Source organism: Osmerus mordax, chromosome 9 (assembly GCF_038355195.1).
Source record: "Osmerus mordax isolate fOsmMor3 chromosome 9, fOsmMor3.pri, whole genome shotgun sequence".
NCBI classification, from domain to species: Eukaryota; Metazoa; Chordata; class Actinopteri; order Osmeriformes; family Osmeridae; genus Osmerus; species Osmerus mordax.
This window is the reverse complement of record NC_090058.1, coordinates 10,927,934-10,955,745: the sequence shown is the minus strand read 5'-3', so window position 1 is coordinate 10,955,745 and position 27,812 is coordinate 10,927,934. Positions and strand designations below refer to the sequence as shown.

General features: G+C 38.9%; 1 protein-coding gene across 17 annotated transcripts; it reads right to left on the bottom strand.

The window, feature by feature from the left end:
* Positions 1–976: 976 nt before the first annotated feature.
* si:ch211-266g18.10 (axoneme-associated protein mst101(2)) lies at positions 977–27,361 on the bottom strand. Of its 17 annotated transcripts, none has more exons than XM_067243979.1 (45): positions 27,025–27,361; positions 25,236–25,412; positions 24,961–25,044; positions 24,774–24,875; positions 23,963–24,106; positions 23,190–23,333; positions 22,864–22,962; positions 22,537–22,653; positions 22,231–22,350; positions 21,912–21,953; positions 21,754–21,780; positions 18,240–18,296; positions 17,945–18,130; positions 17,529–17,621; positions 13,752–17,270; positions 12,599–12,646; positions 12,460–12,504; positions 12,322–12,375; positions 11,934–11,984; positions 11,754–11,801; positions 11,544–11,612; positions 11,256–11,303; positions 11,115–11,162; positions 10,299–10,364; positions 10,131–10,175; positions 9,998–10,042; positions 9,323–9,370; positions 9,199–9,234; positions 9,043–9,090; positions 8,872–8,919; positions 8,664–8,720; positions 8,502–8,552; positions 8,202–8,270; positions 7,267–7,323; positions 6,852–6,899; positions 6,682–6,747; positions 6,511–6,555; positions 6,299–6,343; positions 6,053–6,100; positions 5,858–5,902; positions 5,414–5,455; positions 4,975–5,019; positions 4,646–4,714; positions 4,420–4,455; positions 977–4,250 (listed from the first exon to the last, which is right to left on the bottom strand). In XM_067243979.1, exons 1-45 carry the CDS (start codon positions 27,044–27,046, stop codon positions 4,165–4,167), a joined length of 6,489 nt encoding a protein of 2,162 aa, XP_067100080.1. In that variant the 5' UTR covers positions 27,047–27,361; the 3' UTR covers positions 977–4,164. The 17 variants fall into 17 exon arrangements, with proteins under 17 accessions (XP_067100080.1, XP_067100085.1, XP_067100083.1 ...); XM_067243984.1 differs by having other exon boundaries at positions 4,661–4,714; XM_067243982.1 differs by having other exon boundaries at positions 8,502–8,546.
* Between the last annotated feature and the right edge of the window lie 451 nt (positions 27,362–27,812).

The following is a 27,812-nucleotide window of genomic DNA, read 5'->3' as shown; positions in this document are numbered from 1 at the left end:
AACCAACCATGTGTGGCCGAGATGCTGTCCATGGCATGACACAGCAACCTGAGCACAAAGGACAGGGCAGTCTGGGTACAAATGTACTCATGCCATACTAAACAGTGACCTACTTACTATACAGTGCCGTATGACCAGATTTTGTAGCACATGGTTGCAAAACCTCATAATCTCCTTCTGTTAATATTCAAATTGACATGTTTGACAATGCAGATTAACAGGTCACAGTGAGTGACATTTTGAACATTTGAGTAGTTCTGTTGTGGTTATTTATATGTTTTATATCACTCTCAATACAGTTAGTCTTTATGCAGGTCTTTAGCTTTCAACACCATAATTGTCCTCAGCTCCCCCACCTGCTTCAAGAATCAGCCAAAGCTTTCCAGCTAGCCTTGTGTGCGGTCCAGCCTACTGAATACTAGTGCTACAAGTGGCCATTCTTCTCATTTTAACATTCTGGCTGCCAAGTTCTTGGCTGCCTTTGAATGTATTGAGCTGCACAAAACCATGGTAACTGGAGTGGAACTTATTTGGCCATTGTCAACAACATTAATATCACACAAGATTGGTTTGCACGCTCTACTTGAAATATCCTCAGAAATTACAACTCAAGGAGTGCACAGTATTATGTATACTGACATTGAGATAGTGTTCCAGTACATTTGAATGTCATTATTATTAGTGAATGCCTATTATGTTAATGGTAGTGTTTAATTATAATATAAATTATTTTGACGGTATGGCTTCGGTCTCCCGCTCTATCTATCTCTCTCTCTCTCTCTCTCTCTCTCTCTCTCTCTCTCTCTCTCTCTCTCTCTCTCTCTCTCTCTCTCTTATTCTCTTTAAGATATAAAGAAAGAAAGAGAATGAGAGACAAAGACAAAGAATGAGAAAGAGACCGAGAGAGAGAGAAAGAAAGAAGAGAAATTGAGACAAAAAAATGACTAATCTACCCACACAACAAATCTACACAACGAACCAGTGTTCAACTTTATTTACATTAGTTGAAATACCTTAAAATGACACAACACACCTTTAAAACTGCTTAAAACATGGGCTTGTTCCCCACACAATGCTTACATTTACAGTAGTTCTTATGAACCCCATGCTTTCTGACAATTGCAGCCGAGAATTTGAATTGTTTTACTAAACATTGCCCTCATCTGACAAAATGGATGTACTACAACACATACACCACAACAACAACATGCAAAGGTTATTTTAAATTCCTCATATTCTTACTCTCTGCCCTAGACCTTCTTTTACAAGTGTTTGAGAAACTAAAGACAAAAGATAAATTACACAGATTTGGATAATAAACAAGTAACTTAATTCTTAGGCATAAGAGTAAACTCTGATTAAAGTCTGACTTACTTTTAGGAAAAAAAAAAAATGGACAACCAAATGGACATTTAATTGCTAAATTGATAAGCAATCATGTACAGCTAATGGCACACAAATAACTTCAACTGGTTTGGTGTTGAACTGGGTCTTTGAGAATTTATTTTTTCACCAAACTTTTGTAATTGTTTTTCATAAGTCGTGTAGGTGACAGACAGATCATTCAAAAGACCGAAACCATGAAGGGAAAGAAAACTGAACACACTTCATGCACAAACATGGATACGTACCACGTATGTAAGTACGTGACTGTATACAGACCAATGTACTGACTGTATATACATGCAGACCAATATTCTGACTATATACATACAGACCAATACACAGGCTGTATATACGAGGACCAATCAGAAAATCTGTCTCAATTCAATACTGCACATAGATACAATGTTTATGGGTAGAATATACAGTCATCCATTTCATAAATAATTCAAAACAAACAATTTGAAGAAAAACACTTGGATGAAAAATAAAAATGTAATATAGGAAACCAATCAGTTTGTAATACTTTAAGGAGGAATAAAGGGGTAAGTTCCCTTTCCTAAGTTCAGTCAAACCATTTAAAACAAAGATTGGTGGATTTATTTCATTAGTGAACACAGCATAAAAGACAATACCACAACCTGTGATATGCCTCCACTAAATAGCATGTTCAGCACTATGTAAAGAGCCATATGTAAACAACTTTTGGTGCAGGCAAAGTGAGACATGAGCACACATCCACACAAGGTTTCAACAATTGTGGTGTATACAGCTGCTAAGCCTTGAAATGCTTTTTCAACATTAGACATTTAACTTCAGTAAAATTCCAATTATCAAGTTAAAATAAATAAGGCAGTGGAGAACTGTGAGTAAACCAGGTACGCTCATACATGCAAACTTACCACCCATTACTTGTCATGGATGTTGAAGAACTACAGAGCAAGAGTCCATAGATTCATGACACAATCACATAACGAATGCAGTATTTACAATCACTCTTAATAAATACAAATATCCTCGTGCAATATTACTATTGTATGTTAGAAACTTGACAGTGACAGTTATATTTATTATCATCTTTTTGTCATTATGACCATATATTTATTATATCATTATCACTAGCGATATGTTCTGTACTGTGCATTTATATATCAATATATGACAAACTTAAATAACATAACTCTGGGATACCAGGGTTTGATCTAAAATATTGAGAATCAACACACATACTGTAGTTAGCAAGTCAGCTAGATTTGTAACAGGCTATTTTGGTCTATCAAATAATAGATGTGGGCTTTGACAAGCAAGAGTGCTATGCGATATTATGTGCCCTTTCAATCATTTCCACACCGTCCCGCTAATGTTCCAGTTAGTTTCATGTCACGGATTATAATACATTAACCCTGTGCAATAAAAAATGTGATTTTAGTCACAAAGACACAAAATGGGTAAGGAGAGTACTGATGTCTTCAGTACCAAACAAAATGGAACCTTCCAGAACCTTTTTTGCCACACCAGCATTTAGACTATTCCATAGTCATCTGATGCTGAACAATACCCATTCTAAATGTAAAGCTTCCTCCCTAACCTCCTTCTGAGAGATCAGACAATGGAATGCTTAGAATAAGCACCCTGAAAGGAAGGAGTACGATCATGTGTTGCACCATCATAGATGTAAAGATGGTTCATATGGGTAAGACTTCATCATGTGACCACACCTGACTCACCACTCTCAACCTTCTGAGAAGTGGCAGGCAGGGGGCGTTCACGTCACACCTCACTGCGAGGTCTTGACTTTGACGTTGGTCTGTCTCTGGGGGAGCTCCGAGACAGGCAGTGCTTGGTCATTCCTTTCCAGAGTTCTTCAAAATACAAATAAATTACATTACTGACATGTACTGTAAGGAGAAACTACATTTTGACTGAAAATAAGAAGAGTTCCCTGTAGACTTGAATGAGTGCTCATTTTCTACTTGTCAGACATCACAAAAAAGTAAGTGAGATGAATAGACAGAAAAACAAGTCAGACAAAGTTGTCAGAAAATCTCAGAAATAGCATACTCAGCTATATAGGAATCATGATCTCTTCCGGCCATAAAAAAGCAGCACGTGAAAGAGAGTGAAAGAGTAATGTAAGCAGACACTGATGTGTCAGCTTTAATAATCAAAGGTAGTAGTAATGTTGTAAAACCTTTCTCAATCAGTTTTTGGTTCCTGGTTTATGGATGGTTTGGTGGTTGAAAGGCATTGATTGTATGTTGTAGGACAATCCTTGGTGTGGCAAGAAAAACTTCAAGTGTAGATATATGCCCACTCATCAAGTATATTTAAATGGTAAATCCTACATTTAGCTCAAATATTTAATCCAAAAACTAAGAATATTTGTCAAAAAATGAAACAACTGATAAATCTGTAAAAACATCAAAAGTGTACTGTTTCGTAACAAATCATGAAATTCATGTAATATCCTCAGAAAAAAAAGAACCCTTCAAAAAACCCAAATATATTGGAAAGGAATGACACTGGCTGCCTGGTCTCGCTATTGGAGCTCAACCAATCCAGGAAATGTAAGAACTGTCCGTCATCCTGCATCCTCCATTCTCCTCCATCGTCTGAGGCTTTCTGCCGTGGACCAGCATCGGACGCCAGGCTGCGTTGCATCAGCGGAGGTCGTAATCTTTGTCGTAGTTCTCTTTGGTAAATTGACTCAACACTAAAGGTGGTTCCCCCAACACGTCCATTGGTTTGTTCAGACTCGGTGCTCCGCAGTGGGCAGGAGCCTCACATCTGGAGCGGTGAGAAGGGGTAGAAGGGATACTGCACGTCGTCCTCATCCACAAAGAAGCACTGGAAGTAAGGCATCTCATCTGTGGAGCATTCAGAGAACAGGTCATGCAAAGAAGTGCAGCAGCAACTTGCCTTGAGTCATATGGAAACCTGATGCAAGCCAGATGTTGCCCTCTCAGGCCATGTTTGCCTAAAACAATACATTGACACGGTATGACATTGATGAGGTGTGTGTGTGTGTAGGGTCACCTTCTGTTGATAAGTTGTCTGATTCTACAGGATCAGCTGGTGAAGAAACGAGACATGATGTTGTTGTCAGAATAATCAAAACATTGACCTGACCCGTTTACTTTGAATAGATGTATCTAAAATAATAAAGTAAGGTAAAAATAAGGTCATAAACTATAGAAGTCATGTGTTTAAATAAATACTACTCTGTAATCAGATGGTGTCACTCTACTGTCTGTGCGTTTACCTATGTGTGAGATACCTTTCTTTGCAGGCTCCAAACGCTGTTTCTCTTTCAGAACTCTATCTTCTGTAACTAATAGAAACAAAATGACTGAATGAAATATCCAATAAGTCTACCTCAGAAGACTAGAGAAAATGACCTACATGTCTTGCAGATTGTTGCTAATGTACTGTGCAGTAACAACATTTTAGTAATATAAACACTTATGGATGAAAGATATGTCTACGTATTTGCCTTTGCATTTTCAGATAACTGTTACTCTGTAATAAAGTTGATGTTTTATCTCTTTTTGTCCAATCAGTGCAGTACCAACTATTTCGGTCTTTACTTACCTTTCTTCACTGTGTTTGTTTTGGCCTTCTCCGGAACATCACGTTCTGTCATTACACAGAATTTATGTAAGTAAAGGAAAAAAAAGATGAGACTTGCTTAAACTTGCTTAGTTTGCTGCAAGTTTAAGCAAGTCTCATCTTTTTTTCAGGCTCGTACTTGAGTGATATATCAAGTACTAGCCTATATATGTTTTGATATAAGACTTGATATATGTTTTGAGGTTTTATGCAAAAGACATAAGACGCCTGGACATGTTGGGAATGGAAATGAAAACATTTGAAACTAACTCCTAACTTTTTGTTGAAGCTTGTTTGACGTTTGCTTTGGCAGGTTCAGGTTCTATTACATAATTAAACACTTTATAATGATGGTGATGATTGGTTAGTGATGGTTGGTAAAGCACATTAAAAAGAGATTGAAATGTGGCCTGGAACTCACCTGTCACAGTAGATGTTGGTTTGACATTCTCTTTTGTGTCCCCTGTAGTAAAGTAAAGGATGATTTACAGCTTAAATTTTTCAAGAATGGAGTTTCAGTATGAGATAATACCTGATAATAAATCGAGTACATAAAAAATGACAAATGTAATAAATTATTCATATGGCTGTCACTTTTACGATCGAAAATATATTGGAATGTGGAATATAGTATCAATAAATCAACTTCTTCCACACAACCACATGAGACATATTTATTTTAAATACAGACAAAGCTCTCAACCAATACAAATAACACATTTGTAAAAGCATGCAAACAGCACATTTACTTAATTAGTAAAAAGAAATACATTTATGTTTACATTTATTCATTAAGCAAACACTTTTATCCAAGTTAGTTGGTGCATGTAACAAGTGAAGTAAATAAAGTCTTCCATTGCTTTACCTTTCTTAATGTTTGCTGCTTTGAGTTCTTTCATTGTCACAGGTTCTGGGAGACAAGAAACCAAGTTCATTAAACAATACTTAGATTGTTCACATCTTATAGGTTCTTATTTTATATTCTAATTGAGGAAAAAAGTATGTAGATGTCTCATTATGTAAAAGGATGAGGAAAGTAAAATAGATAACTAATTCAAACCTTTCTTGGTTGCAGTTGATTTGGACTTCTCTTTCTGAGCCTCTGGTTCTAAGATTAAAAAGATTCATGTTATTGAAATCCCAGTCATCACCATCATCTCACAGATACAGCATGTGGGCAGATCAAGCTTGTCAGTTACTGTCTGCAGAATGCCATAAATCTCAATGAAGCATTAGCAGCTCTACAGCGCAGCTACTAGACACTCGGAGCTCTATGGCAGGAAGAGCTAATGTCATTATTCAATACCTTTCTTACGGGCTACTGATTTGACCTTTTGTCTGGAGATATCTGCTAAAGAAATTGTTGTAGTCAAACACCAAACATTGATATTGTGATGCGTGATATGTTTTTAATAAATGTACTATGTGATATGGTATGATAGATGATAGATTTTATGATCAACAAAACGTCTGTATGTTATAATACAGCAATTTGATCATGATTCAGTTCCTATTTACCTTTCCTCAAAACAGGTGGTACAACCCTCTCTTTAGGCTTTATAGCTTGAGTTTGAAAGCAAATAAAGTGATTGAAGCACAAATTGTTAATTTATGACAGATATATGACAGATATTGACAAATATCATATTTAAGTAAGATAGTTTTCAGAAATGCAAGATATCCATGTACCTGCTAAATGACTAAATGTACCCTTCTCTGCAGGTGCTGACTTGACCACTTTTGTAGCCTCAGGATCTACTTGCCAGAAAAAGCAATAGAATATCAGTGTTCCATGACCCTGAAGACATAAGACTGAAAGCTAAATCCTGCTGTGTACAGAGATCCACTAAATAACATACCTTTCTTCACAAACACAGATTTTGCCTTTTCTTTTTTAGCGGTGGGCTCTGCATAAACAATTTGTATTAACACAAATAAACCAAGGAAGGCCAGCATTATGTTAAGGTAGGTGTTGGTAGGGAAATGGGTTCTAAAACAATTGTCATTATTACAAATAATAAATACAAAATACAGTTTTAAAGGTTAATTCAATGTTTAAAGTCAACAAGGGGAAGAACTCCATCGCTAGGTCTTCATTGTGAGACCTCTACACACATAGCACAAGATACATTTCTTGTTGCATAACCTGACTTGTGCTTATCTATGACAGAATTTGGTACAATAGACAAACATTTCTGAAATAAATAAGCACTGACTCACATACAGTAAAATTGCAAGTATACATAGATACAAAATATAAACTTCCTACTGTACCTTTCTTCAGAGCAGTCGGTTTAGCTTTGTCTTTAGTAGCCTCCGGCTCTAAAACAACTGGATTAAAAGAAACACGTGATCTTGTAAGAGTAAAATATTTGTATACAAGTGGCATACAGGAACTGAGAAGATCTTCTAACTTTGTGTAGAACAGGTTATTGGAGTTATAAAGCAACACTCAAACCAAAGGTGTTAGTCAGAAAGACAACAATGGGGCATACTCAGTTCATTATCTTTCATCACAGCTGCTGATTTTGCCTTTACTTTAGGGGAACAGGAAGCAAATGCAGATATATGGTATACAATATGATACCAACTAACCAAAACGATTAGTTCAGTCAAGACAGTCACGTATTAGATTTGAGCATTTATTGTTACATGACATGGACATGTAGGTTTGACTTTGGCGGAGTGGATGATCTAAGGAAAGCATTCCCTGCCTCCTCGATGCAACACATACATACACAACATATGAGGCAGGGAGCAATAGAGATATAATCCCCCCTGATGGATAGAACATACAGACAGCATGGGGGAGAAGGGGATGGTGGAGGGCAGCAGCAGCACTGATCATACAATAACCATTGTGAGTGTGTGCGTGTGTGTGCGTATCCGCTCGGCTTTCTAATGCTGTCTTATCAGACGTGGCCTTGTGGGGGCTTGTGCTAGTTAACACAGGTGTGGTAATGAGTGGATAACGCGCGCTGCCCTGCCTGAACTAGCTGCGCTTATTAAATCTGACCTTTCTTTGCAGTTGCTGCAAAGAAAGGTCTTTCTTTGCAGCAACTGCTGCAAAGAAAGACTTTCTCCTTAAGAGTCTCTTGTTCTGAAACCACCCATTAGAGATTGTTATTAGACATCATTGCATTACTGTACATTATGTTAAGTTCTTTATATTTTTTTATATCTGGACCTGCATATTGCATAACTAATACCTTTTTTCAAAGCCACAACCTTGACCCTCTCCTTGGTAAGCGAGATATTTCTGTGAGAAAATTCAGCCTCTGTAAGAAAAAATACAGTTTATCAAAAGGTGATGCTTGTGGAATCTATAGAAGCAATTAATCAAGTTAGGAGATCATTATTAACACAAACTCCTCATCGACAATGTAATTATACACAGAGAAAAATGGACCACTAAACTACCAAGCACTAAATCAACACCAAGACTACTCAAAGCATGGAACACTACAGAAACTAAACAATCGCCTCTACTCAAACAACACAGCAGATACCTTTCTTCATAGGAACTCTGGTCTTTGATCTGGTCTTTGTTTTAGCTGTATCTGGCCCACGAGGGGAGAATACAATTGATACAGATACAAACAAGCTCACTTGTTTTTACATGTAGCTGTACATAGAAGTGTTGTTTATCAATAGGAGAACACAACTGTTACCTTTCTTAATAGCTGTCTTGGCTTTCTCTTTCTCTTCTCTTCTTAGAGTTTCAGACTCTGAATTGAAATGAACAAATGTTCCCATACTTCAGTTACATATTAAAACAATATGTTTTAATAGAAGGTCACTCAGCACTGGGTAAATCTTATCTAGCTATTGTTTATGAACATATGAACATTGACAGAAATCAAGGATCCCATATTTCACCTTTTTTCACTGATTCTTGCTTGGTCTTGGACTTTGGTGCATCAGGCTCTGTTACAAATAATATACATAATTTACCACATGTATAACAAATCAAATGCGGGTACCAGGTAAATAATAAAATAAAGAGAAAATAAAAGGGACTAAAATGTGCACAGTAAATCTCAGTGGCACCTTTCTTTGCAGGAGCTGGTTTTGCCTTTTCTTTTGCAACATCTTGCTCTGCATCCAACACAGAGTGCATGTGAATCAGGAGCAACACATTCACATTTCATCCCAGCACTCCTGAGGCTTCCCCGGGTCCCCATTGATCCATGTTTCTATACATACCTTCCTTCACAGCCTTTTCTTTCAAGACCTCAGGTTCTGGAACAAGCAAGATGAGAAATATATTGTAGAATCAGTCATAAACTGAAAGATACAGAAAACATGCATTTTAGAACACCAGCCCTACCTTTCTTAACAGGTGCTGTTTTGACCTTCTCCTTGGGAACCTCTAGAACTAAAACAAAGAGTGTATTATAAAGCAAGACTTTACATAACAACACGCACAATGTTTTGAACCATAATGTGTAAAATGTTGCTATAAGGAATTCATATATAAAGCTGAACTAGAACCAGATGACAGTAATGGGGTTGCTTAAAAATGCTTAGGATTCTATGGTAAACAAATACCAGTGGAAAGTAAGGAAAATAGATGAGCAAATTTTTTTGACAGCACTGGTTTAACATTCTCTGTAGCTACCACAGGCTCTATAACCAGAAATATATGCATCAAGATGCATCAGACATGAGTCTGCAGTATACTAGTACTATAAATTAAATGTCGGTTTCAACAATGAACAAAAGCATGATCATGTCTTTGACTATTTAACTTTAGATGTGGGTTTGGTCTTCTCTTCAGCTTCTAAAAAAGGTTTTCATTAAGAGACAGTCAACAGTTGAGAGAGGGTAGGAGGGCGCTTCTCATCCCATCAGTAGATGGCACATGTGTAATGTTGTGTAAAGTGCAGGGAAAGGTTGCTGGGACATTGGTATATATGGGATGTTGGGGAAATGGGATACGTAACACTTGTGGATAAGGCGATTGATCAAATGAATGTTTTGCATGGCCATGTATAAGATGTACCTTTCTTTGAAGAGGATGTCTTTGTCTTTTCTTTCAGAAGAGTTTCTGAATTAAATGAACACAGAAGCCAATGTTACTCACAGACACCAATTGACATCAGTAATATCAGAGGGACAAAAATGTATAGTGTAACCTTTCTCAGGAGCTGCAGGCTTGGTCTTCTGTTTAGGAGCTTCTGCTTGTAAATCAAACAGTATAACAAAAAGTAATCACCTTCTGACTGTAAACGGACTGACACTGCATGAAGGGGAACTGGGAACACACACGAAGAACTACTAGTAGGACAGAAACAAGTTCACACCTTCTCGGGGCACAACCTTCACCCTCTCCTTTGTAAGGGACACATTTCGGTGGGAAACTCCAGCCTCTGTGTAAGAAAGACACGTTCGTTTCTCATGGCATAGTACTGTGGCGACCCTGCACTGTATGAAGTTGTCTGGGGGTTGGATTACGATAAATGGACATTACATTATTGGTTGATTCCGGGGGGTCACCTTGAAGTTCCGGGTGACAACAGGTGTTAAGGGTGACAACAGGTGTTAAGGGTGACAACAGGTGTTAAGGGGAGGTTTTCGGGGGATTGGGTCTCTCTTGAGTTGTAACTGTGAACCTGTGTTCCACTGTTATTAGCAACTGTTGTGTTAACCTGTTACATTTAGTCATTTAGCAGACGCTTTTATCCAGAGCGACTTACAGTAAGTACAGGGCATGTACAGGGTAAGGACATTTCCCCGAGGCGAGTAGGGTGAAGTGCCTTGCCCAAGGACACAACGTCATTTCGCACGGCCAAGAATCGAACCGGCAACCTTCTGATTAATAACCCATTTCCCTAACCGCTCAGCTATCTGACTCCCTGTTCCCAGTGAGTTCTGACGAGTGTGGAGTGGGATTAGTTTAGGGCGTTGGCTGTAGCCTATAGCTGCCTGAGTTGACAATAAAGCCTAATTGTGGGAATATCACGTTTGGGCCTCCGGTTAATACAATCTCTCGTCGGGTTACAATGAAATGTTGTAATGACTCACTTGCAATCATAGGGGTCCACACGTAACCTTGACTTTCTCTTTGTTATGAGAAACAGATGACAAGCTAATTGGTACCTGTAAACATTTGATCATACCTTTGATTGATGCGGCCGATCTTAATTTTTCCTTTGATGTGACAGCTTCTACAAGGATATACAGTACAGTATGCTTTAATGCCTCCTTCAGCAAAAATAAACATACAAATATTTAAATGTAAACAGTATACTCTACTATACCTGTCTTCATTGTAGTTGGTTTTGGCCTCTCTTTAGTAACTTCAAGATCTAAGACGGATAAATGTTACAATGTTTCTTCAGCCAAAAACATGTTCAGTGAAATTGTTCAAGTTTGCCAATGTAGAGATACAAAGCAATGGCTACCATAGCAACTGCTCTAGTACGTCTGCCTACTTTACTCTAGTCTACATTGTATATGTATTCTACAGCAATTAATAGTAACTTTTAACAGTAACTGACATCACTTTCAACATGTTAGGTATTATGAGCGGGAAGAAAAAGGAATACCTTTATTCATTGGCACTACTTTCACCCTCTCCTTGGTAAGAGAAGCATTCTTGTGGGTGCCCTCTTGCTCTGTCAAAATAACATACAAATGTGTAAGCTCAACCATTACCACTGGACTAATGGTAGATGCACGTTGAATAGTAGATTTGATGTGATGCACTGAGATTGCAAAATGATTAATCGATACATGTGAAATTTAAAAGGTCTTACCTTTCTTTTCAACAACTGTCTTGGTCTTCTCTTTAGAAGCAGCAGTCTCTGCAACACCAAACATTCATGTTACCAAAGGCAGTATATTTCGATATTGAATAGGATCAAGGGTTGTTTGTTTGCTGTTTGAAAGCCTACATTGGTTAAATTGAAGGACTAAATAAATGTGTGAATGTGTACCTTTTATAGAAGGACCTGCCTTCTTGGCCTTCTCTTTTGGAGGTTCTGCTTCTAGTTCATAAAATAAAATGATAAAAGTGTTACATCTTCTGTCACATATTATAGCCAACTTGAATGTTATTAATCTCACAGCTTTAACCTCTAAATAAAATTATGACTGTAAGTGAAACAAGATTTGAAATACATAAATGTGTACAGCAGAATGGAATTGTGAATTTCTTTTTTAAAGTTTATAAAGTCTTTTCTTTGATAATTTCAGTTTCTGGATGAGACAAATTTGGTTTTACATCAGACTATTCTTTACACAATAAATAACTTTTTTGCTGTGTCATCACCATTCACATCCATAAAATTAAAATCGTATATTGTCTAAATAAATCCTTCTTACCCTTCTTTGGAGGAGTTGGTTTGGGAACTTTAGTTGGTTCTGCAGGTTCCGTATCTAAACAAAATGATCATTTGAATTTGATTTCAAATTAAATTAATTTACATTTAAATCACATAAAAAAGTAAAACAGTTGTATACCTTTCTTAGCTAGAGAAGGTTTGGCCTTTTTGTCAACTTCAACTTCTATTATAAGTAAAAGAAAATACCACAAATACTGCATAAGTGACAAGTGACATAACATTACAAGGAATACAGGAAAATTGTAGGAATTTGATACCTTTCTTTGCAGGAGAAGCTTTGGTCCTTTCTTTAACGATTTCTGCTTCTAAACAGTAACAGTAAAAGTAAAATTTTAAAACATTGGAATCCATATTTTCCACTCAAAATATCTATTTTTTCAGAGGAATCTAAAGTAGGGTTTGTAGCCTTAGCTTATAGGAAAATAGACATACATTTACATGCATATCATATATAATAATATTTTTAACGGGTTAATAGTCAAATCAACAATCCACAATTTTTTGGGATTAATGTTTTTTGCAATCTGTCTTTTTTTCCTTCGCCTCTTTCACTACTGCCATTTTAGTTGCACCTATTTAATATTAATAGTATTATTTCAGCAATTAAGGAAATTTCAGTTTGTCAAATTGAAATCACTTGCATTTAAAAGGCAAATTATTTTCAAGTGTAAAGCTCAAAAAAAAATTACGCAGATTATGATACAGAAAAACTAACGTTGTTAATTAGGCCTGGTTGTTAATTTCAGTATCATCAGAAGATTGAGTGAAATAACAGAAGAGGCACTGTCAGAGTACATAGTAGATGTTGATTGCAGGTTTCTATGCTAAAAACATCAAATGGACATCAAAAAGCCAACGTTCAAGGCACTGCTTATACTTTACAATATAAACTGCTTTATAGTAAAGTACGGCATAGGCCTATGGTATGTTGGGTATGATTTATATAGTTTTTTAAAAGCTTTTTTAATACTGGTTTTTATTTTTTGATTATGTCTCAGACGGTGCTAGTCATCAAGCAAGCTAAGTCGTTAAAACATACTTGTTTCGCATACTGTACTATGTTCAATAGTAAGGCCATTTTGTTTTACGAGAAACCAGCAATATACTCAAAAATGTGGCAAACTATACCTTCTTTCTTAACAACATAAGGTGCCTTCTCTTTTGGAAGTTTGATCTCTTTGTCTTCCTTTGTCTGGACAAGTATTGTTCTAGGTGGATCGTCTAGAAGCCCAAAAAAGTTGTGACGATGCAGAGGATCAGGCTAATAATTAATTCTACATAACTTCAACATAATATTTTGTATGATAAGCATGGGAGCCTTGTGAAACCTACTTTAACTACAAGAATATGTTTATGATTTATTTGACACATTTAAGTATCAGTGTTCATAGATGTGTAGAGGGATCTAACCTGTTTCTTTGACATCAAGATCGGCCTTTTTCAAAGTAGGCTTTATGTCGGCCTTCGACCCTTTTGGGACTTTCCCCTCCTTCTCGGCCCTCACCTCCTTCATCTCAACCTTCACCTCTTTTTGGTCAGCTTGTTTTTTCTTGGGCATCACCTCCTTTTCAGCCTTCACCGGCTTCTTGTCGGCCTTCACCTCTCTTTTGTCACCCTCTTTTTTCTCTGCTGTCACTTTGGGCTTAACTACCTTAATGGATTTTGACTCCTTGATGGCCTCAACCTCCTTTTCGGCTTTTACCTCTTTTTTGTCAACCACTTTTTTCTCTGCCTTCACCTCCTTATCAGTCTTGATGGCTTCCTTCTCAGGCTTCACTTCTTTCTTGTCAGCCTTGGTCTCTTTTTTGTGAGCCTCTATTTTCTCTGATGTCACCTTGGCCTCAACCTCCTTTTCGGCCTTTACCACTTTTTTGCCAAACACCTTTTTCTCTGGCTTCACCTCCTCATCAGTCTTGATGGCTTCCTTCTCGGGCTTCACCTCTTTCTTGTCAGCCTTGGTCTCTTTTTTGTGAGCCTCTATTTTCTCTGATGTCACCTTGGCCTCAACCTCCTTTTCGGCCTTTACCTCTTTTTTGTCAACCACTTTTTTCTCTGCCTTCAAATCCTTATCAGTCTTGATGGCTTCCTTCTCGGGCTTCACTTCTTTCTTGTCAGCCTTGATCTCTTTTTTGTGAGCCTCTATTTTCTCTGATGTCACCTTGGCCTCAACCTCCTTTTCGGCCTTTACCACTTTTTTGCCAAACACCTTTTTCTCTGGCTTCACCTCCTCATCAGTCTTGATGGCTTCCTTCTCGGGCTTCACCTCTTTCTTGTCAGCCTTGGTCTCTTTTTTGTGAGCCTCTATTTTCTCTGATGTCACCTTGGCCTCAACCTCCTTTTCGGCCTTTACCTCTTTTTTGTCAACCACTTTTTTCTCTGCCTTCAAATCCTTATCAGTCTTGATGGCTTCCTTCTCGGGCTTCACTTCTTTCTTGTCAGCCTTGGTCTCTTTTTTGTGAGCCTCTATTTTCTCTGATGTCACCTTGGCCTCAACCTCCTTTTCGGCCTTTACCACTTTTTTGTCAACCACTTTTTTCTCTGCCTTCACCTCCTTATCAGTCTTGATGGCTTCCTTCTCGGGCTTCACCTCTTTCTTGTCAGCCTTGGTCTCTTTTTTGTCAGCCTCTATTTTCTCTGATGTCACCTTGGCCTCAGCCTCCTTTTCGGCCTTTACCACTTTTTTGCCAAACACCTTTTTCTCTGGCTTCACCTCCTCATCAGTCTTGATGGCTTCCTTCTCGGGCTTCACCTCTTTCTTGTCAGCCTTGGTCTCTTTTTTGTGAGCCTCTATTTTCTCTGATGTCACCTTGGCCTCAACCTCCTTTTCGGCCTTTACCACTTTTTTGCCAAACACCTTTTTCTCTGGCTTCACCTCCTCATCAGTCTTGATGGCTTCCTTCTCGGGTTTCACCTCTTTCTTGTCAGCCATGGTCTCTTTTTTGTGAGCCTCTATTTTCTCTGATGTCACCTTGGCCTCAACCTCCTTTTCGGCCTTTACCACTTTTTTGCCAAACACTTTTTTCTCTGCCTTCACCTCCTCATCAGTCTTGATGGCTTCCGTCTCGGACTTCACCTCTTTCTTGTCAGCCATGGTCTCTTTTTTGTGAGCCTCTATTTTCTCTGATGTCACCTTGGCCTCAACCTCCTTTTCGGCCTTTACCTCTTTTTTGTCAACCACTTTTTTCTCTGCCTTCACCTCCTTATCAGTCTTGATGGCTTCCTTCTCGTGCTTCACCTCTTTCTTATCAGCCTTGGTCTCTTTTTTGTGAGCCTCTATTTTCTCTGATGTCACCTTGGCCTCAACCTCCTTTTCGGCCTTTACCTCTTTTTTGTCAACCACTTTTTTCTCTGGATTCACCTCCTCCTCAGTCTTGATGGCTTCCTTCTCGGGCTTCACCTCTTTCTTGTCAGCCTTGGTCTCTTTTTTGTGAGCCTCTATTTTCTCTGATGTCACCTTGGCCTCAACCTCCTTTTCGGCCTTTACCACTTTTTTGCCAAAAACCTTTTTCTCTGGCTTCACCTCCTCATCAGTCTTGATGGCTTCCTTCTCGGGTTTCACCTCTTTCTTGTCAGCCATGGTCTCTTTTTTGTGAGCCTCTATTTTCTCTGATGTCACCTTGGCCTCAACCTCCTTTTCGGCCTTTACCACTTTTTTGTCAACCACTTTTTTCTCTGCCTTCACCTCGTCCTCAGTCTTGATGGCTTCCTTCTCAGGCTTCATTTCTTTCTTTTCAGCCTCAATCTCTTTTTTGTGAGCCTCTTTTTTCTCTGATGTCACCTTGGCCTCAACCTCCTTTTCGGCCTTTACCACTTTTTTGCCAAACACTTTTTTCTCTGCCTTCACCTCCTTATCAGTCTTGATGGCTTCCGTCTCGGACTTCACCTCTTTCTTGTCAGCCTTGGTCTCTTTTTTGTGAGCCTCTATTTTCTCTGATGTCACCTTGGCCTCAACCTCCTTTTCGGCCTTTACCTCTTTTTTGTCAACCACTTTTTTCTCTGGCTTCACCTCCTCCTCAGTCTTGATGGCTTCCTTCTCGGGCTTCACCTCTTTCTTGTCAGCCTTGGTCTCTTTTTTGTGAGCCTCTATTTTCTCTGATGTCACCTTGGCCTCAACCTCCTTTTCGGCCTTTACCACTTTTTTGCCAAACACCTTTTTCTCTGGCTTCACCTCCTCATCAGTCTTGATGGCTTCCTTCTCGGGTTTCACCTCTTTCTTGTCAGCCATGGTCTCTTTTTTGTGAGCCTCTATTTTCTCTGATGTCACCTTGGCCTCAACCTTCTTTTCGGCCTTTACCACTTTTTTGCCAAACACTTTTTTCTCTGCCTTCACCTCCTTATCAGTCTTGATGGCTTCCGTCTCGGACTTCACCTCTTTCTTGTCAGCCTTGGTCTCTTTTTTGTGAGCCTCTATTTTCTCTGATGTCACCTTGGCCTCAACCTCCTTTTCGGCCTTTACCACTTTTTTGCCAAACACCTTTTTCTCTGGCTTCACCTCCTCATCAGTCTTGATGGCTTCCTTCTCGGGCTTCACTTCTTTCTTGTCAGCCTTGGTCTCTTTTTTGTGAGCCTCTATTTTCTCTGATGTCACCTTGGCCTCAACCTCCTTTTCGGCCTTTACCTCTTTTTTGTCAACCATTTCTTTCTCTGCCTTCACCTCCTTATCAGTCTTGATGGCTTCCTTCTCGGGCTTCACCTCTTTCTTGTCAGCCTTGGTCTCTTTTTTGTGAGCCTCTATTTTCTCTGATGTCACTTTGGCCTCAACCTCCTTTTTGGCCTTTACCACTTTTTTGCCAAACACTTTTTTCTCTGGCTTCACCTCCTCATCAATCTTGATGGCTTCCATCTCGGACTTCACCTCTTTCTTGTCAGACTCTGTTTTGTAGGCCTTCACATCCTTCAACTCCTTGACTGTCATCTTGGGTTCAGTGGCTGTAGTTTAAGCAGAGGACAGTAATGAATTGACACGCATGAAAATAACAATACATAGATAAAATGTGATGGAATAGATATGCAAAAAGTTGTCCAACAACATCCTCCATCTCCTTTTCAGTTTTTGATTTTATTTTAACTTTAAATAACAATTAAGTACATTTATTGACATGATGTACCGTACGTAGGCCTACTCAATTTCAGTCCTAGCTCACGTCAAACATGATTGTATTTCCACACAGTGTCTTGACGGCCCACCTGTAATTTTAGTCTGGTGAGCAAATCTCCTCCTCAGAGGCCCAGTCTCGTTCACTGCTTTTATTTCTTCGGCAGACTTCTTCAGAAGTTCATCTGTTTTATGAAATAACAAACATTGTTTAAAAATAAATTATGTGCCAGTGTATTTGTGTGTGTACATGTGTTTGTATGTGTCTGTGTGTGTGTGTGTCATGTGATTCATAATGTTAAAAATGGAAGTGGACTGGAAGTGCATGCAGCAGCACATCCTGTATAAGCAAAGCAACGGACAAGTCATTAAATTAAGTGTAATATGACACTTGGATTACTTGTCCACAGTGCTGCACAACATCATGTATAGCATATGCAGCAGAAATCTCATAGCATCCTGAAAGACACTTTAATACAGTAGAAAATGCCAAGGTACAGCATATTACCTTTAGGCTGTAGCTTTTCTGCCTTTTTCACACTGGTCTTAGCCTCTTCAATCTTTTCCTCAGAAAGCTCTTCCTCCTTCTCTTTCTCAGACTTTCTCTCGAGTTTCACAGGTTTCTCTTTTTTCTCTTCATTCTCTTTCCTCCTTTGCACTCTCTCCAATTTTCTGACCTGTGCAGCCCTGAGATCTATAAGCAACAACAAACACCATAAGATAATACATGTGTTTGGTATCAGATGAAAAATATTTTGGCACTGCAGCTTTTGTCATGAAATGGGGAAACTAGTCTTTCTTACCTTTAAGAACCTCCTCTACCTCTTGTTTTGCTCGTCTTTCTGTTGATTCCCTGAGAACTACATAACATACATGTACGTTTATTCAGCAGAAGAACTCTGCTGATTCTAACCATAGGCAGGGTTAGGTGATATAATAACCATGTAGTTCTGGGAATCATTCGAAGTACATGCATACAAAGTTAAAGGATACTTAAGGCATCAACTATTATAGTTAAATTCCATAGTAATCACATCAATGTTACTGTAGTATATGAATACACATAAAATATGACAAGGAACTGTGATAAAAAATAAAATAAATTGATTTGAAGTTCATAAATCATATTGCAGCTATTGGATTGGATGCTGCTGTATTTGGCACAGTAGTGTTGCAAAGTGGGGTTGTTCTGAGTGATAAAACATTTTTTTTTGCAGTGTGTCAAGACACTGGATGAACACAACACTGTAGCTTTTGAAAGGCTATGTGTGTACTTCAAGGTTTCATCCAAGATGTTGTTTCCCTTCTGTTATTCACACCACAGGTAAAATAATATTTTGTTTAAAAAAACGACCTAGGTAATCAAAGTCACTATACGACTCTCAATCAAAACAATTCTGTAATGATTTAGTCAAATTTACAGTATACTTTATTAATTGTCTGAGAAAACTATGTCATGAACCATTAAAGGTTGGACAGTAAGCTCATGGATTTTCGTGGAAAGATTCCAACTCAGAACTCATATTTAACTAATGTTCTATTTATAGGTCATATTAGAATGTCATGTCCCAAACATGAAAATGGCTAACACTGATATTAAATATATCATGTTGAGCCTTTTTACACTTTAATCTTTGAAATAAACATTTGTAAGTGTATGCACTAAAACGTCAAGTCCAAAATGTTAGTTGCGCAAACTCAACAGTCAAAACAAATATTTATTTTAACTAACTTGTCACCAAAACTAGCATAGCTATGCTACTGACAGCCATTTAAGATTAACAACTTTCCTTGGAAACAAATGTTACAGATGGGTAACAAAAATGCATGCTTTCATTTGTTCACACACTCACCATTTGTACTACTGCACAATCTTTGACAATCTTTGATCATCTTTGCTCATTCAATTATCAATTTTTTATATAAAATCTATATACCTTTGTCATCCTTTGTGTCTTTGCCTTGGTAATCTTCCACCTTGGGGGCCTCTTCATCAAGTTTGAGATGGGCCCTTGATCCGATACTCCTTATTCGCTCATAAGGAATATGGACATTCCTCTTCCGTTTGGGTTCTGTTTTCTTGCTTTCGCTGTTGTTGTTGTTTTCATCATCATCAATGATGTCAGAGTAATCTTCATCATCAGTAACAGGAGGTGTTGTTTCCTTTTCTTCCTCCTCCTCTTCAGATGCAATACCAGTCATGATGTCAACAGCATCAAGCTTTTCAGTTGTCAGGACGACGTGATCATCCTCTTCATTCACTGGCTCATGTTTCTCTTCTTCCTCTATCTCCTTATCCTTCTCTTCCTTCTCCCTCTTCACCTCCACCTTTTCTTCCTCCTCCTTTGAGACCTCTTCCTTCATTGGATCCTCCTCCTCCATCATCACCTCTTCCTTTGCAGGCTCTTCTTCTTTCTTCTCCTTCTTCAGCTCCTCCTTCTCCACCACTTCTTCTATGGCAGCCTTGTCTTCCTTCACTGGTTGCTCTTCCTTCTCCTCCTCTTTCACCTCTTCATTTGCTGGTTCCTCCTCCTCCTTTGCCTCTTCCTTCCCAGGCTTTTCCTCTTTCTTCTGCTCCTTTGCCTCCTTCTCCTCTTCTGCCTCTTCTACGACAGCCTGCTCTCCTTCCTTATCTTGTTCAATGCCTGTCATGTCCTGTTCCTGGTCACCACCAGCTTCTAATACCACCTGGTGTTTGAAATGAAGATCCCCAGTCTTCTCTTTCTCCTCCTCCTGTTTCTTAGTTTCTTCTCTTCCTTCATCCTGATGGTCATCTTCTGCCTCAACAGCCTTCTCTAAGGGTTGGGCCTCCTCCTGTGGTTCCTTCTCTTCTTCCACCACCTCTCCTTCTATCTTCTCTTCCTCTACCTTGACTTGATGATCTGTCTCTTCTGGTTGCTCTTTATCCTTTTTCAAGTGGGCCTTTGAGCCTATTCTTCGTACCCTCTCGTAGGTTATGCGGACATTCCTCTTCTGCTTATGTTCCGTGTTCTTGGTCTCGTCGGCATCCTCTTCCTGCAACTCTGCCTCCATGCCGCCACCATCAGAGACTTCTTCATCCAGTGGTTCTCCATGATCTCTATTTCCTTCATCATCTTTGTCTACATCAGTGACGTAATAGGAAAACATTGAGTGTCTTACTCAAGCATGTTCTATATCTTGTCAGAAGCTGATTCTCGTCGATACAAGCCAAATTAGTATATCAAGTAAACATATATTTTTTAAATACCATGGTCCTCCTCTGCCTCTTTCACATCCTCCATGGATGCTGCATCGTATTTCTCCTTCTCCGTCTCTGAAGGAACACTGATCTTGTCCTCTTCTTTGGTGTGTGTCAGTTCTGCAACTGTGTCATCAAGTCATTTTATCTGTCACTGGTTTCTATCACTCCCCACACAACACCATTAGCATTCGTCACAGGTGAGAGGTTGCAGATGCAAACACAGGGTTTAGGACACTGAATTTATGGAGGGAGGTGAATATGGTAACCGTGGACACCTATGTACACGATCCTTTGTAAAGTTAGTCGTAGAGAACGTACTGTATGCATACCACATGTGGCAGTATTGCGGGAACAAATGAAAGATTCCAAGGAAAAGATATATAAGAAATACATTCCATCCAACACAACAGGTGTCACTCATCAGTAAGTTAAAGAGAAGTTGCTGGAAAAATGCTGGAGTGGGAACAGCGATGTGAAGACATGAGGAGAAATGCAATTCCAGGTTCACATTTCACAAAGACCTTTCATGCAGTACACTCTAATACTGATATGCACACCAATGTCAGTGCAAATGAGTGCAGAAATCATGGAATGCCAGAAGATTATCACAAAACCGTTTTTTAATGAACAAACTGCGACAGAAATGAAACATAACATATGCAGTCAACAAGTCAAAAACCACACAGTCATGTGTTTATTATATTGTTTGTACCACGGCATTAACATAAAATAATGACCATGCCTTGACGTATTTATGATTTCACACTAAATTAAACAGAAAGGGATTAATTGACTTGGTTCACAGATGTTTGCCCATGCAGTCATGTGTAGTGATGAATGAAAATAGAATTTGATCAGTAATGTACGGTATATGCAAGTTCAGTCTTAAATAGATAAAAATATGTTTGACAGCAAATGTGATGGCAAACACAACTCTTCATTCATTGTGATGTAACTGCCACAAACAGGACAACCAAACCAATCTAACCAAACCAACTATAAGAAATAACTTCTATTGATCGATTCCAAATTATCTATGGCAAATGCAAGTTTTGTAAAACTTTGTCATAAACTGGGCAAATAACAGTGCTTACCTTTTTCCAAAGGTGGTAGAAACTCTCCTTGGATTGGATAAAGAGACAATAATCAGTGGATATATGCAGAATCAAGAAAACATTTTACGAGGATATGTGTCTAGATCAAATACTAATACCAAAACAAGGCTAGAAAAAAAGCAATTAATACTACTGACCTTTCCTCCTAATAAGATGTATCTCAGATGGTGTAGATTCACCTACAGTAAGTGAACAGACATTGGCAACACTCTACATTAAGGTTACATTAACTACCACGTAACTAATATAGGTCAATATTGTTAAAACATTACGACTCACATTACTAACAGGAATTGCTTTGTAACTGAATGGTGTCATGTGGCACGGGGGAAGGGGTTTCGAGGTAAGTGGATGTTTTAAGAAGCAGTTGAATTAATTAACAACATCCACTAACCCCCAGAAAAGACATACCAACATTCAATTATCAATAATATTGTAATCTGGTGAAGAATATACCTTTGTCATCCATGATCATGTTTGACAGATAAGCCAGAAATGTGTTCCTCTTGTCTGTGATCTCCACCATGGCATCTGTGACCACTTGCATCGGGTCAAAGGATATGTCTGGAATGACCCCTTGGAAATATCAGCAGGTTAGCTTCTGCCCTCATGAAAAGTCATCCCATAGCAAGTATAAATCTCCTTCTAAACAAGCTCTAAATTCGGTAAAGCTTTCCATTCTTTGCTTGTACAGTATACAATATAGATTTACACACAGACACACTGTTGTTCGTTGAAGGAAAGTCAAAGGCAAAACAATACCTTGGTCTCCCATTAGCAAGTGGGAGAGGTAGTCCACAAGAATGTTCTTCTGCTCAATGATTATGTCCACTGTTCTAGTGAGAACCGTCATGGGACTGAACTTCACATCTAGGATGCCTGAAAAACCCAGGATGGAATTCAAACCGAAAGTTATGTGCCGGTGGAACAAAACACCTTAAACACTTTAATTGTAGTCAAAGTAAACTGACGCAAATTGTGTTTTTGAAGGTTATAGAAAGTTTTGAAGGTTACAAAAATATAGTGGAAGGAGAAAACTTTTTTTAAACTAAATTTAAGAAAGTTACACTAAGTTCTACTGCATTTTACCTTGCAGTAGGTTCCATAAGTATGCCCAAAGTGGGCTCATCCATTCAGAGACAGTCTCCACGATTATCATGGGGTTAAAGCCCACCCATTGAAGAGCAGCTGTTTAGAAGTACCATTAACACATAGTTTTAGTCATTTAGCAGACTATCTCATACTAAATACTACGATTTTAAAGGAAGTGCATTCCAGTCAAGGTTTAGTCTGTTACTGTGTCATTTTTGGTACTGTTTAAATGAAACAACAAATTTTTTGCTCCTGACTTTACATGACGCAGTCCAACCACAACATCACAGAGACATTCTTGCCCAAACATGACGGATATATACCTTTCACAGTATCCAAAAAAGTGTCCAAAACACTACAAAGAATGTCTTGTATGGCGTCCGTCACTTTACACATGAAGCCATTGATAACCTCAAAGACACCTCTGCCTATGACTACAGGGTCAATGTAGCTCAAGTCGTATTTTCCTGTGGAAAAACAAAGACATCATGTAGTTCAGCCAATGTCTTCATTACACCCCTAAAAGAAACACCCAAAATGTAATCTACTCAGTGAGTGTGTTCAGCCAATTAGAGACACCACTGTCTCTGGGTAAAAACTCAGCCAGGTCAGCCAGTATATTTGGATGATGATACATGACATAATGGCATTTCTAAAAGGCAAGGTACCCTTTTGAAGATCCAATATAGTAATGAAAACATATTGTACAATGCCAACCACTTCACTCATGAGACATTTGGTAAACTTGAAGACACCTCTGCCATTGACCACAGGGTCAGTGTAGCTACAATTATATTCTCCTGTGGGAAACAAGAATTTCATGTAGGTCTGCAAACAATTGTATCCTTAAAGCAAAAAAACTAAACAAAAAACATGTAGAATCTGGTCTGTGAGTCAGCTTAGCCATGTTAAGACACCCTAATTATTGGATTAAAGCTCATTGGGTTAATTCAATTTATGTCAGGTAGACAGATAATGTATTCCATCATCATGTAGTCATTAGTACTGTACATATTTTGTCATTACATATTTGTCAAATATGTGACACTATATTGTGTATGACAGAATCTAAACACATTTAAAAAAATCAAAGTACCTTTGAGAAGATCCAGGATAGTATCAAATACAGCACAAAGCGTGTCTTGTATGGCACTCCCAGCTTCACACATGAGATCATTGGTAGCCTCGAAGGCACCTCTGCCTATGATCACTGGGTCAATGTAGCTTAAATAAAAGTTTCCTGTGCAAAAACAAGGATATGTTAACAACTGTTAACAAATTCATTTAAAAAGTTCCCAATATATAAATTGACAGTATTGTAGACACCTCGAGGGGGGTGTGGAAGAAATTGGGATTTCCTGTGTGCTTACATTATTCACTAATCAATAGAACTAGTCATTGGATACTAGTTAGTACGTTCTCATGTAAGCTTGCTATTAATAAGAGTAGATTGTGTCTATGTGTCAGGGTTAATAGATGTTCGGGGTCAGGAGAAAGTACTGGCTAAACGTTCCTTGTCATGACTACAAGGAGAGCTCCAACTATGAACTCTCTAGTCTGAGAGTTGTCATGTCATGTGTTGGGAGCAGTGAATCTCTTTCTCTGAGACTGGTGAAACGTCATTACTGCCTGACTGTCACAATCTATGTTTACATTCTTGTGCCCTATAAAAGATGGTCCTCCGGCTTTCGGAGCTGAGAGAGACCTGGTTGAGACCTAAGCTTGGTGTTGTGTTGTCATTTATGGTCAGAAGACTGGTTTTCTCTCCCAATCTGCAGATTGATAAATACGTATTAAAATCCAGAACTTAACTGAACTTAGTCACTCCGTTTATGAAGAGACGGACAAAACACTTTCTTCATCAGGGGGGGGGGGGGGGTTCAACACTGCGTAAAGCATTCAAATACCTTCTTCATCGGAAAGGTAGCTCACAAATTCTTCTTTCGCATCTGTTATTTCCTCAGTTGCAAAGTTAATGGCAGTCATGGGGTCCAGTTCAGGAACAAGCTCTGAAGAATACAAAATGTAAAATGTCTCAATGTCTCATATCCATTGTTTTACATACAAAGATCCTCTATAGAATGTCTTCTGTACCTTGCGCTCCATTGAACAAGTTGGATATGTCATCTACAGCCTCATTTATAGCTTTCATGGGATCCATGACAATTTCTTGAATATCTAAACAGAGTATTAAATACAAAAATATTTAATATTTAATATTATAGAAAATATTTAAATATACGTATATAATTTGGGAAGGAAACAAAACGGGGACAAATCATTCAACAAGCTATCCACCATGTCAAAATTCACTATGACAAACCAAGCAAAGAGTCAACAGTTTCCTCAGAAAAATGATGACAACGAACCAGTAACCCCTTTGTATTCCACAATCTCGAACATCATGACGCCTGCCCCGATCCAGCAGAGGAGGAAAGCCAGGGCCACCAGCAACTCCACAGAGAAGCTCAGCGTCCGCAACAGCCAGAAGCCCGGGGCCTTCGGAGGAGACGACATATGCTCCGTTTCTCTGGTGTGCCCGTCGGCTACGTTGGGGGAAAGGGAGGAAAGGGGGGGGGGGTGATTTCCAAATCTTAGCGCATTATGACCGTTCTAAAAACATATTTCATGGTAAAACGCTGTGGCACATTGTTAAAATGGACAATCCCCCTCCTTTTACACACATAAATGGTTTGGCTTACTGTGTTACTGGTTTACTGTGTTATTTAAAGCCAACAAAACTGGTAAACCCTCTTTAAATGTACACATGCAGTATTTTTATTTCATTATACCAGCCGTAGGAAGACAACACTGTTGACACATTCTCTCATGACACATTATCTTGTGAAACGTTATACTGTAAATGGACAGTATTGTAAGACTGTAAAGGGTTGGTACTACTATACTGTACTGTACTACACGGCACTGTACCTAACAAGACAAACAGCTGCATCATGCACTAGACATGCAGCTAACCACTAAGGACAGCTGAGAGAGATTTTCCTCAGGAGTTTCGAGATATGATCACGGGATGTGGATCTCTGCCTTGCGTCAAGCTATTGTGTTCTGTTTTTACTGCATGGGTTATTATTGAAGTCATCATTTCTACACCTCATCCCTAACGAGAGGTCTGGATTTGCTTGATGGCTCAGATCAATGATGATCCATCATAATTCTCCTTCCGAAGCACAGAAAGGGCCATTACTTTCTTCAGCAACATTGACATCACTCAGGTGGTGGACTTTTAGGTTTATTTGATCAATAATTAAAACCCAAGTCAACACTTTGGTTGAGTTTGAGTTGAGTTTAGAGTATGGATAGTACTTTCTGGATAGTATGGCTAGTACTTTCTGGATAGTATGGATAGTACTTTCTGGATAGTATGGATAGTACTTTCTGGATAGTATGGATAGTACTTTCTGGATAGTATGGATAGTACAATCTGTCCCTGTATGGAGTCATGTGTAAAAGGCTGTTGATTATATGGAATAATGTGGGAGAGGATGTTCATGGTAAGCTGATATTTATGTCCTTGGCTGTTATGTACTACTGGCGGTGTCAGGTAGGTTTTAAACACTGCCAAAATCATCACACCTCCTTCCCTTCCTTCAAGTGCTGCTTCAACATAAGCGTAACTTCCATGATCCACTCCTCCAATCACAAACACATGAAGAATCACTAACAAACAAGCATTTTAAAGCTCCTATAACTCAATAAAACTGCTTCTACAGCAAGTGGTAGTACCAGAATGTCAGTTGTTGTCATTTTCAGGCAATGTTACTCGTTATCAAGTCTTGCCAATAAGACTTTTTTCTGTCATTGTTTGTGAAAAGTTTTTTACGTTTGTATCAGTTTAACTGTGTTACATACAGTCAGCTACAGAGACAGATTCAGAGCATTGCAGTGAAGAGAGTTCCAACAGCCAGTGGCCACCGCAGCACTGTCATGTTCCAAGGTGGTGCTACTCAATCTCAGGCTACATGATATGTGGTATTTATAGCAACCAACATTCACCAGATTTTCCAAACAGGAGATGTCATAGAAACATGAAAGGCCTCCTGATAACATACATTGTTTGTATTGTGGCAGAAACGTACGATGAAGCAATAGATTATTGTAGTTATAATTTAAGGAACCCGAAAGGTGTGCCAGCTTTACCTTGAGGAGCAGCTGCCTCCATGATGATTATGAAGACTTAATATCAGGCACAAACCCTCAGCGGAGAAGCAAAGCTTCTACGTAGGAACTAAGCAGAGTCTTTGAAATCCAAACAGTTACTTAGATTCCAACCAAATCTAAAAAGAAAAACAAAATTCCATTCATTAAAGTTCCAGCTCAGTTAACCCAGTGAACTCCTTGGTTTTCAGACTCTCTACACGTAATCCAAAGGCTGAAATCTTCTGGAGAAAAAGGAAAAGTTTAAAAAGGTTTACAGTTGCAGAGCTGCCGGTGTCACAGCATTGCAGAGGGGGGTCTGGGAAAGACAGCTAAAAGGGGGGGAAGAGCGCCAAACCAGGGGCAGAGTAGGGAAAGGGGACAGCAGACCCCAGATGAGAAGCCCAGCATGTGTTGTTGGTGCCTCACATGGGTATAGGTCAGAACACGGCACAGACGGCTGGAGGGGTGGGGGCCGCAAGGTAACCTTACCCCCTGTAGCCTGGGTTTATTCTTAGCCAGGACTTTCAGTGCTCCAGCACAGCTCCGCCAGGCCTTTTTAGGCGGTTGGGGGTTGTACGGAGCCAGGGAGGTCCCAGAGAGGTCTGTCACGACACTAGAACTCTGAAGACTCTGAAGGTGTCACAGGTCAGATGACACAGTGCTCCTAACAGGGACCACAACTACAATGTGGCATAAACTGATGTTGGTCTTCTTAAGTATGATTTATGTTCAAGAAAACATAGAACATACTTTATGTTTTAGTGGACTAATATGGTCAGAGGTTATCG